The sequence below is a fragment of the Acanthopagrus latus genome, chromosome 15 (assembly GCF_904848185.1).
Source record: "Acanthopagrus latus isolate v.2019 chromosome 15, fAcaLat1.1, whole genome shotgun sequence".
Lineage (NCBI taxonomy): Eukaryota > Metazoa > Chordata > Actinopteri > Spariformes > Sparidae > Acanthopagrus > Acanthopagrus latus.
This window is the reverse complement of record NC_051053.1, coordinates 15,856,559-15,868,652: the sequence shown is the minus strand read 5'-3', so window position 1 is coordinate 15,868,652 and position 12,094 is coordinate 15,856,559. Positions and strand designations below refer to the sequence as shown.

Sequence of the window (12,094 nt, the reverse complement as noted above, 5' to 3'; positions counted from 1 at the left end):
TGCTGTAGTTTTCCACTGTGCCCAAGGCCATTCAGAAAAAACAAAACAAAAACTTTCATAATATTTTATTAAAAACACTCCAACAAACAAAACAAACATTGGTAAGAAAGAAACTGTACAATCTATGACATGGAATTTCAAGTTCTAACATAAAAAGTGGCAAACATGTTTTATAAAGCACAGTTCTTTATGGCATACAGATTGGATTTTTGCATTTCATGATATATAAATAAAAAAAAACAGCGGTACCAGCAGTGCCAACAATGTAAAACCAAAAAAAAAAAAAAAAAAAGCTGATTGTTCCTTTACAAATATCCATTCCTCAAGTTAAATGATGAAAATGGCACACTCCCACTGCAATAAAGGTAATCCAAAAAAGATGACGTACAAGCCGACTCTGGAAGGACTGCGATGAACACTTTACATGGCTTCCATCTCCCTTTGCTAAAATTGTATAAAAAAAATAAAAATTAAAGACAAAAACAGGCTGTTAAAATGACAATTCTGTGGTGCAAAAAGTTCACTTTCACACAGAGAGACATTCAAAAATAAAGTCACAGGAAGTTCATCTCACCTGAGCTTTGTTGTACCGCTGGCTCTCTCTCCTCTTGGCAAAGAACTGTACACACACACACACAAAAAGGAAATTAGGACTCAGACTGAAAGCTCAGATCAAAGAAAATCAATACACTGCATTTAAACTGAAAAAGCGACATGTAGGCGGACATGTGGACTCACCAGGACCAGCAGGCCAGCAATGACGGCCAGCACCACCACAACGATGACGGCGATGATGCCACCAGACAGGTTCTTCATGGTGAACGTGGGGGCCTCCTCATCCACATAGTACACCAGGATGTTCTCCATCTCCAGCTTCTGGCTGCCAACAGTCGGCTCAAACTTCTCCTGGTCCTTGAACATGGGGAGCACCTTCACCTGCATGAGGAGAGATTTGGAGAAATGACAGGGTCAGTCGATGGACCACACCATAAGCGATATCTATGTATAAATAAAAAGTTACATACATCCTTCTCCATGTAGTAGGCCATCTGGGTCAGGTCATGCTGGCGGTTGTCCTTTTCCTTTTTCACATCCACAACAATCAAGCGGGCTTCAGGGTCATACTGCAGTGTGACAGACAAAACACCTCGTTAGTGCTGTATTCTAGCAACCCTCATCTGAATATTACATACATTACGTGCAATGTTACAAAAATAAATGTTTTTTTTCCTCCACTCACCTCGACGTCCCTCACCAGGTCCTTGTTGAAGTTCTTATAACGCTTGTGAATGGCGTCCGCAAGGGCACTGTATTAGGGCAAGAAATTAAGATTACTACCAAATACTGAAGCTCTGATGTTAACGTGGTTGTGCTTTTTTTTTTTTTTTTTAAAGATGCGATAATAATCTGGACATGTAAATAAACTCACATCTTCAACTGCTTGGCATCCACTGGTGTGTTCACCGGCTTGTGTGTCAGCTGAAGACGAACCCAGCTGGAGAAAAATTAAAGACAAGAAAAAGAAAGGTCAATACTTGGCACCAAACATTTCACTGGAATCAGCCACTCCTCCACATTGATTAGGATCAAATACTTACTAGGTCTCCACGAGCTTCTCGCACACGAGACTTTTGTCTCCCTTGTCAGTACGACGAACACCAGCGCTGTTGACACACCAGCACTCCTCTGTGTTGTTGCACTGCTTGGCCTTGAACTTGCCGTCGTTTTCGCAGTCTGGGTCGTAGATGCCATCGTTGTCCACAAAGGCCGTCTCGTCTGGCTTTCCTCCAATATTAGTACGGGTGGACAGACCCTTCTTAGCTCTGTACATCTCAGCCTTCATCAAGAAGCATTTGGGGATCACTGAGGGAGAGACGCACACAAAAAAAAGGCACATCATGAAGCATGAATGACAAAAAAATGGAGGCTTCATCTTCAGGCCAATCACAACACACACATACACACATCTTATACTTACATTTGGTGCAATCCAGCGTTTGTTTCACGTTGTCACCCACCAGAATCGTGCACGTACATGGGGTTCCATCACAGACGGCCCACTTCGAGGTTTCACATGAACCTGCACAGAGAAACAGAGGGGTTTGTAATTCAGACTGAAACAAAAACGAACTATATATTATTAAGCAATAATATTAGCAGTTCCTGACAAGAACTCTTTATTCGACTCTCAAGTTAAACACCACTTCCTTGTTTTTCAAATGTGCTGCGATTCTTTTAACGAAACTATGCTGTGAAAAAATGTAAACTAACTAAATAAAACAAAAACGTATCACAGGAAAAGGATTAATTGTGTTGCCAGATATGTAGCCCTAGATATAAAAAAATAAAAAAGAAATAAAACGAAACAGAGAGGGCCTAGAGCCGCAGGTAGAATGGCAGGTTCCTCTATCACCTGGGCGTTGGTTTCTCCAAACAGACGAGTCCTCAGAGAGCTGGGCGAAACCCTCCCCACCCCCACCCAGCGAACAAACCACCTGCGTTACATATTAAAACGGTTTAAAATGAGACGTTTTTCGATAGTAAAGTCATTTTAGACGAGCTAACTTTACACTGAAGGTATGAAATGTGATTCAGAACCAAAAAAAAAAAAAACACCACGAGAAAAAGTAGTTTTTTAAAAGAAAAAAAACAAACAAACAAAAAACCCCGTATGTCTATTTTGTAACCAAAGCTGTTAGAAAACACAATTAAGTTACACCCGAATAGCTCAAACAGCGCTATATTTGGTTGTCGTCTTGTTTTTAAGCTTAATAAAGTGTAATGAATCAAACTACTTACAGCTCTGAGCTGAGGCCCCCGCCGCAAAGGCAGCGAGGACGAGCACAATCCAAAAATTCATGATGAAATTCAATTAAAAGACGAAGAAATAAACGGTTTTCTCTGGAGAAAAATAAAAAGTTGTCCGTCTGCCTCGGAGTCCAAAGATGAAGTGAAGAATGGCGTTCGAGCACACAAAGCTTCCTTCTTGTCCTTGCAGGTGTGTCCTGGTCAAACCTGTCAGGTGAGAAAATCCAACGAGCACGCGCACACGAAGGCGAGGAGTCAAAACAGCAAGAGCCCCAGCAGAAGTAGGGCAACTGTTCAGGGATGGATATCGATTATTACCCTATTGATTGTCGACGTCGAACTGATAGATACGTTTTGTGGTGTGGTTTTATAACATAAGCAGTCTCATGACGTCGATCCAATTTGCATAGCCAACGAAGAGGGGCGGGGCGCTAAGTCGAGCGCACCTTGCTTCCTGCGTGCCCATATTTGGTCGTCCTCGCTCCCTGTTAACATATTTTAGTAAGTAAAGGGAAATTTTCCAGAACTGTCTGTCATAGTGATATGAGTGTGGCAGAGAATGAATGACAAAAAAGTTTTAAAAAACTAAACCAAAGTGAGCGAAAACCCTAAAATTTCTATTTTGTCTTAATTTTCTGCCAAACACTCATTATTGTGAATATTTAATTAAGTATTATTATTATCATAATACTGTTATTGTTAAACTGTGTCTTATTCTGTGTGGCTGTTGTTCATACTGACCCTCACATTGAAGGAACCACTGCAGGATGTTAATGATTTTATATTTGGTCATTTGATGTCCTTTTTTTCTTGTGTTATTTATTGCTTTAAACAGTTCATAGTTTATCTAAATGTATTCATATATTCCCAATATATAGAGACTTATGTACCATGTTTGTTACCTCATTTATCAGATTTTTTTTTGCCAAATTCAAATCAAAGTTGTCCAAAGTTACTTCTTTTGCTCATATTTTATGTCACATGCGTTTGAGAGTTTGAGCAAACAAGCCCAAATATGTGTCTTGTTTATAACAAGCCGAGAAACACTGTGTGACACGAGGACATCATCAACTGTCCCAGCAGGTATTTTACATGACAGAAACCAGAGGCAGGTAACACGTTTCTGTGTTATGTTGTGAGTCACACCCCGCTGGTTGGCACAGCTGAGTCACAGCCTCCGGTCTCATAGAGATTAACTGTCTGAGAAAATATTCTCACAATCAACCAACACAATACTTACAACCTTATTCATTAGTCAGCGTCAATCAGGAATCAGATGGGGAAAAGGAAAGACACGACGTAGAGTGGTAAAATAAATTGCTGTTTAACGAAGGGAATAAATGTAGTTGTACAAAATCGCATGAATTTAATTGATCAGGATCGGTGTTGAAAAGAAATAGTTTGATATATTCAGAGTCCGCTTATCAGCTTCTTAGAATCTTGTCTTTAGCAGCAGAGACAAGTAAAACCCTGTAATTGTTGTTTACACACTTTTTTGTACAGAAAAAATGAGATATACAGTGTTGATCAGTGAGCTTAAAAATGCTAGTGGGCAGATTATTTTTTATCTTCAGACAAGGCTAGACTAGCTTTTCCTGTTGCTTTCCGTCTTCATGATAAGATAAGTTTAGTGTCTGCTGCACGTCACCAAATATGGGCCAGGTAGACATGAGAATGGAATTGACATTGTCATCTACTGTAACTCTCTGCAAGAGAAGTGAATTTTGTGTATATTTCACAAAATGTCAAGCTGTATCTTTGAAGACACTGAAGTCTGTCGCAATGCATGTCACAAGTCTTCAGTGTTGTACACAGCCTGGAATTTAATACAGAATATTGTTGGCCTTGTGAGAACAAAGTTCGCCCAAATACTTAATATATTCATTTTCCTCAAGATGTTCAACACCTGACTTCTTTCATCACAACTGCATCCATTGTGTATTTGAAGCTGGATGTGAGAGGAAGAAATGTGGGCCAACATCATGCAATAATGCAAAAATTTAGGGCGTGTGTATTGTTTTGTATTCATGGTCTATTGGGAGAACATCATGTAACAGACTGACTTCTCTTTGTTCCATGTAGAACACATCTGGTATTGATTGATAAGCACAATCATGAGCCTTACACCAAATCATTCACTTGTTTTATTTGGGCGCTCTCCTGTTCTTTGCACACAGTATCACTTGTCCGGTCCGTGTACTTTACCTCATGAATCTGCATTAAATGTGCCAGTCATGAACAGCCACAAGTTTCACAAAAAAGGAAAAGAAGGCATGCACCAAGCACAAAGTCACTTTAACTTGTATGTGTGGCCCACTCAGTGTAAAAATACTGCCTCTGCAGATGTCGAGGTGTTGTAGTGGGCGAGGGGCTGAGAGGAAATGTGTTGGTACACTGAAACATGATCATACATGCATTACATTTTATTCTATTAATACGCATTTCACTGCCTGTCAGATTTCAAGGGGTTACGTAATCCAGGTAAAAACCAGATCCTTTGTCTCTAGGCAATTGCGTAAAAGATAATCGCAGGCCTCACATTTGATGTTTTCCATAAACCACAAATGTTCCAGGAAGGTGTTGCAATGGTTAGAGCTCTTTCCATGTAATATCATTATTACATCTGGTGCAAGTTGAGGCTCATGTTGTTTTTTTTTTGTTGTTTTTTACCTCAAATGCAGAGATACTTCTTCTCTGTTTTGCCCACTGTAATCCTGTTATCCCCGTCACAGTGCCTCTATTCTCCCCCGAACTTCAAAATTCAGAACACAGCAAAAGTGGCTGATTAGGCTACTTCAGTGGTGTGACTACAGGGCTAACAGAGGGCGTAACCATCTTGAAATAATGTCTGAAAACATAGAGGACATTTTCCTTTTTACCAGTTCTGCAGACATTTTATGCAACAAATGATACAGCAAAAGAACAGCACACTGCACACACCAAAGTACCTAAACAGCTTTTCTGCAGCACAGATTACCACAGACAAAGACTCAACCAACGACATTAATGACTGCTGTGTTTCACTGAGGTGTAGCCCGAGCCCTTGTTGTGTGCCTGTCCTTCACTGGAATGCAGCCAAACCTGAACAGTGACATCTGTTTTTGAAATTTTGCAGTGCTCCAAATCCTCACCAAGTACACACTTTATACATTTCCCTATAGTGCAGTGTTACATTTTGGCATTTAGAATACAAGACATGAACACACTTTGATAATCTTGTATTAACAGAAAGTTACAGAACTCTGAAAAGCACTTGTGTGTGTTTAGCTACAGTACATTTTGGAGTAAGTTAATTCTAAGTAAATTTTTGTTATGTCTGGAGCAAAGGAATCAAACAGTGCTAATTAGAAGCTACAGGGTGCAGTTGTTCTCATTCGGCACTGTCCTGAACCAAAATTTAATCTCAACTCTCTTTACAGTGGATGGGTATCTGTAAGTGCAGCTAATCTCCACTGTTGATCCTTTTAAGGCACCGATCTCAGTAGAGCTGTAAGTCACTCCGCAGTCATCCTGACCCTGTATCACTGTAACATAGAGCAGAAAAGAAAACATAATGAAACTGAATAATTTCTGTTATCAGTCAGTTAATAATACAAAGGTAATCAAACTACCAGTATGACGCGGGGGAAAGGTAACATGGACGTGCTTCAAAATCCTCCATTATCAGATGAATTGCTGTCATCACAAGTTCTTTATCATGAGTCAACAAAAAGTCGTCCACAAAGAAAATTAATAAAAACATATTTCACACACTTTTCTGAGATGTTGAAGAAAAGTTGTACAAAATACTTGTGTTACTCCACCCAGATGTTAACTTCCCTTTAATAGGCACTGTCTAACCAATGCTTTAAATGAATAACACACAGTATGTTATTTCTGAATGACACAAAGATAAATACGAACAAATGAAGAGTGGAAGATGTGAGCGTGCTTTCTACAGTTAAACTCAGTGTGCACCCAGTCTGAAGGTGCAGTGAAGTGAACAGGAATGTATTGAATCTGTGACCTTTGATGCCATTTACTGACCAGGATAAGAGGCGAAAGATTATTTATTAGAGTCTGTGCTGTTCTTGGTCAGTTCTCTCTGTTCACTCTGAGTTAAGTGTAAAAATTTTAAAAAATAAAAGCGTTTACAGTACCCTCCAGAGGAAGACAACTCGATGGTGCTGAAGACAAGCTGTGGATCTTTACTGAGAGGATGCTGGTCCACATTTCCATTGTTCTTGTACCAGATAAAAGCAGCTTTGGAGCATCTGGAGGAGATATGAACACATTTTACATTTAATTTTAAAATTGCAGATGAATTTCAACCATCACTGCTCTCACAGCAGCAGTGATGGTTCATTAACACTGCCAGTTGTTGGAAGAATTCAGGATTAAATAGGCTACTTTTAAAACTTGTTGGTTCAATCAGTTGAACAGTAAAACACTTTATTCATTCTGTTTATTATTATTGTTAGTTTCTGTTACTTCATACTTTACATATATAATGTTGCATTACACTGCACGTTGTGTATTGTGATACTACATGAAGCTGGTAACACTTATGTACTTTTACTTGTGCACTTGGGAGTTGCTGTCTTCCTCGATAAACAACCACCATTGCTAATTAAAACCTATGTGACCTGAGCAAAAAGAAGACAATTTTCAATTCTCATAACATTGTCATCATCAAGTCAACTTTTTAATCAGGAGCACTTATCACTGAATGCAAACTAACATTCCCAGCAGCCTGCTAACATGCTAAGCTAAGGTGTTGGACATCTTTAAGCCTGCTAAACATCAGCAGGTGAGCATTTGCATTGTGAGCTTGTGAGCGAGTACAGGTTCACAGAGCAGCTAGTGTGGCTGCAGAGTCTTGTGGAAATGTCACTATTGACCTGAGGAGGGAGAAGACAGAGACTCAGTGACAAAACTGCATCTTTCCATCTGCCAGAAAGAAGCTTCCATAACACCCTGCAGGATCCTTAGCTGCTTTGACGGTCAGCACTTCCTTGATCAGTGCAGAATTGAAACTGCTCCTTCCAGCCACTGATAAGAAATAGTGTTACAAGGGCAAACAACTGAACAGGCCAGAGTGCTCAGACACTTACATCTTAACAACAGGCAATATAAACAGTTTCTACTTTGCTCGTAGGTTCCTAGGTTCCTACCCACCTGTGGAACGAGCACATAGACCAGCTCAGTATCTGTGTCTCATCGCTCCGGAGTCAGTGTGTCATATTCTGTATGCAGGTTGGAATGGACGGTTAATTTCTCAATATCTAAAGGTGCTCTGTGGAACTTCTGTGTTAGTGCTGGTCATTAGTTTATTATAGCAGACACTGTTCCTAAACTAAAGGTAGATACTGCTATGGGTACATGAGAAAAGTGATATGACATCTCCATGGTGTGACTACGCTGTCAAGTTAATTACACTGGTATCAATAGTGATTGTAATGTGATCCGCATGTTTTTTTCGATACAAGCTGATGTCTATCACCAACACAGAAGAATCAAACCGTAAAGGCTCCAAACCCATTCCTCCCCTGATGAACAGGTGAATGAAAGTTAATTTGGTGCCCTGCTTTCTTGACTACAGTGAAAAGGACAAACAGGCCCTGGGGGACTGGTCCACTTATTGTGTGAGAGCTGACACATAAGCAGGGGAATATGGGTGTTCCCCTTGCCAAAGGTTTAAGATATCAGGGCAGTTCATGGGATGGTGAGGTGGGCCATTGTCCCGAGCCCCAGGGGTGGAGGAATCAAGACTGAGGTGGAGTAAAAGGAAGCGGAAGACGCTGCTTGACAACAGAGATTCGACTCTGCCGAGAAACGAGAGAGAAGACGAGAGATATTGGGAGGGGAGTTTGCGCTTTCTCCCCCATTATGGACCCAAAGACCACCAGGAGACGGGGAAATATGCGGTGAGTGAAAATCTGCCACTATCTTCGGTACTTCATTTTTAACGTCTTTCTTATGTCATTTGGTGAAGACTGTGGTTCTTTATAGTTTGCGAGACTCATTAGTGAACATATCTATGAATCTATTTCATGTTACCTTGACCTACATTTTATGTTTCTTGATATTCTTATTGTATTCTTTTCTTTTTATCAGTCATCAGTTTTTGTATGATTTAAGCATAATAATGATAAATTGCTATACAGATCCCTTTTGTTAGTATAACCCTATGTTAAGTATTTCATTCCTTATATGACATATTAAGTACTCACTCTCAATCACAAATGAGGTTATACAATAAAATAAGCTAAAAATAAAGCCTAAAAGCAGCACCATAACTCTCAAATGATTATATACACCACTGATGTACACAGCGTACATTGGTAGTGCAAGTCATTGGATCATTTTACATGCATTATAAAAAGGAGCAAGACCGTACTGTCCTGTATTCATGAATGATGTCCTTTGACAGTCAGGTAAACACTTCTCTGTCACGATGACTCCATAGACAGTGTGTAAGGTTGTCAATAGGTTTATTAGTCTGGAAAGAGTGAAACCTTATATGAATACAAATAGGCTAGCCAATGCCTGGCTAATTAATGAAATCAATATCATTTTGATGTATAAAAGATACAGTACACATAAATGACAAAGACAGTGGGCTACTATTGTGCATAGTTAGCTATTGAGCTAGCACAAAGTGTAGTTGTTGCTACTAAAGGTAAACATACAGTACTTCTCTTACAAAGAATATATTTTTCATAATTACTGTGTTGGTAAAATGAAATATGCATACTAAAGATGCTGCCACAAACTTTAGACATGGCCAGATTGCGACAGGTACCAAGTCTCAATGTCAACAACACTACTCTCTATGAAGCACTGAGTACCTGACTGTTCATGTGAAAGAGGCAAGTGCCCAAATTCTCCTGGACGGCCACTGGGAGGTCTTAACTGTGGCCACATGCGTAAAACTGTAACTTGTAGGAAGATTGTCCTTGGATATTAAAAGAAAGGCTCTCTGTCTTTCTCCCAGAGAGTTATATGAGAAGATCAGTACCTGTATGCTAACAGTAATGCCGGAGGGGGAGCTTAGCTTAGCAAAAACACTGGAAACTGTGGGCTACAGCTAGCCTGAATCTGTCCAAAGGGAAATGAATTCACCTACCAGCATTTTAGCAGCCCACTAATTGCAAAGAATACCACAAAATTACTTCTTTACACTTTGCTTTTTGTATTCAAATGAGATATAACATGTAAAGCCTTAGCATTAGTGGAAGGCACTTGGACTACCACTTGATCAGATGTGGGGTGTTTCTTACTTACATGCATCATCCTAAGCTAAGCTAGGCTAAACTAAGCTAACTGAGGCGACATATTTAATGGCCATAAATCGTCTCGTCTAACTCTATTAACACAGGTAGATAATAAATAATGGACTTATGGGGTTTAGTTTTGGGAAAAGCAGAGTTAAACAGATTGAAATAGAAAATAACAGAGCTGTTAAATGTTTATAGCATCATTTCAATAATATATTGACATTTTTTGTGCATCTAAAAGTGACAAACAGTAGCAATTTCCTTAAGTTTCAAATGCTGTAAGTGTTGCAGATGATGACGAGACTCCATGGCAGCTGTCAAACTCATCACTGTCCTAGTTGCCGTCCCTCAGGGTGGATTGTTATGATTTACAGTAGACAGCTCTGCATTTATGTAATGGGAGTCTGCCTCTGAACTCTCACTGTCCTTCCAGAGCCTTCTCCTGAGACACAGACAATAGTCCTGCATGGCCGGGAGAGAGTGGTGGCATTTAGATGGTAACCTTATCAGAACAAACAGGGATTATCATTATTCTCATAATTCAGTTTGCTATTTCCCTGAGCCATTGCCTGTAAAAAAAAAAAAAAAAAGGTATTGGGGTGACTGACAGATCCGTATAGAGCATTGTGGGAAAACAAATTTGAAACCAGAGCCCTCTGGTGTGTCTGGGCAAATATCAGTGAACTCAAAGCACCTTGAATACAACTTATTTCAGTTGTCTCCAAGGAATCTGTAGAGACAGGGGGTGTCTCGAAAGTTTCTAGACTCCTAAAAACAGAGTGCAAAATGAGTCCGATCAGGTTATTCAGCAAATTAAATGATATGATTAGACACTGAATCCAAAGAGTCCCATGTTGTGCCAACTCCACAACGCTTCTGCGTTCATGAGTTCAGTTAAATCTAAAAAAGTTTTTATTGGCTTTACTTACTTACTTACACACTTAAGGTTTCTTACAGTTTTTATGAGGCAAACTCTAATTTCCTACCATTCACATTTACAAATGTATACAAGCATGCTTTACCACTAATTGTTAATGGAATAGAACAATCACTGTGCGTACTGAACTTCAGAGCAAGAGCAATCTTTTGGTTTTCTAAAACTAATTTTATAGTGTTGTCATGTATTTTGACTAATTGGAAGTCAAGAGGATGTATGGAATAGGATATCGTATGTTATAATGTCATATTAAATCTTGGGGAGTATTGTGCAAAAATATACAAACATATATTAATACATAATACACATTTTACAGACTTGTGTGCCTTTATCACATAAGAAATAAATGGATTTTGTGAATAATACAATTTCAAAACCTTATACTTGAAAAGTAGATCATATGCTTCTTATTAATTATATTACTGATGTGTCACATCAAGTAAAATCAGAAATTCTGTACATCAGCAAACTCAGCATTGCCGGTATCCTTTGAACTCAGATTAGCAAAAGTAGATGACAGTAATCGACCTCTTTGGGTGGTGAGTCAGGATGAGACAATAGACTTATGTGTGTTACACCACCTGTAACAGCAGACCATTGTTGAGGGGGGTGAAAGTAGGCTGCAGAGACACAAAGTACAGTAAGAACTTACACTTTGTAGCAAAGGTTGAATCATGACTTTACTTGCTGTTTCAATTTCCTCTGCATCTTGTGCAGAATTACGTGCTGTGTTTTACTACAGCAACATCAAAGTGGGTGGAACTCGTGCCTCTTTAACTTTGCAAGGACTGGATATATCCTCTTACTTTCATATCATTGATATCTCTCCTGTACTTAGTATTCAAGATTTCAAGAAGAAGCAAATAGGATGCCCATGGTTTAAGAGAGATGTAACACTTTAAAGGGCAAGGGCCCATTCTCATAATCTTCTTTCCTTTGCTGTCACAGGTTTCTACTCCTGTGGCTGATAAGTCTACTTGCACTGCTGGATACTTGCTGGGCAGGTATCTTACCTTCAGTGAAACTGATGCATCTCACAAACAGCAGACATCAAATTACAAATGCTCCCTATTTAAAAGAATTGCACTGA

At 39.4% G+C, this 12,094-nt stretch overlaps 1 protein-coding gene across 1 annotated transcript; it reads right to left on the bottom strand.

Moving 5' to 3' along the window:
- Window positions 1–52: 52 nt before the first annotated feature.
- On the bottom strand, window positions 53–3,165 carry epcam (epithelial cell adhesion molecule). The gene is made up of 9 exons (XM_037124942.1): window positions 2,800–3,165; window positions 1,979–2,080; window positions 1,599–1,863; window positions 1,430–1,495; window positions 1,241–1,307; window positions 1,026–1,124; window positions 739–936; window positions 575–619; window positions 53–444 (listed from the first exon to the last, which is right to left on the bottom strand). Exons 1-9 carry the CDS (start codon window positions 2,858–2,860, stop codon window positions 421–423), a joined length of 927 nt encoding a protein of 308 aa, XP_036980837.1. The 5' UTR covers window positions 2,861–3,165; the 3' UTR covers window positions 53–420.
- Between the last annotated feature and the right edge of the window lie 8,929 nt (window positions 3,166–12,094).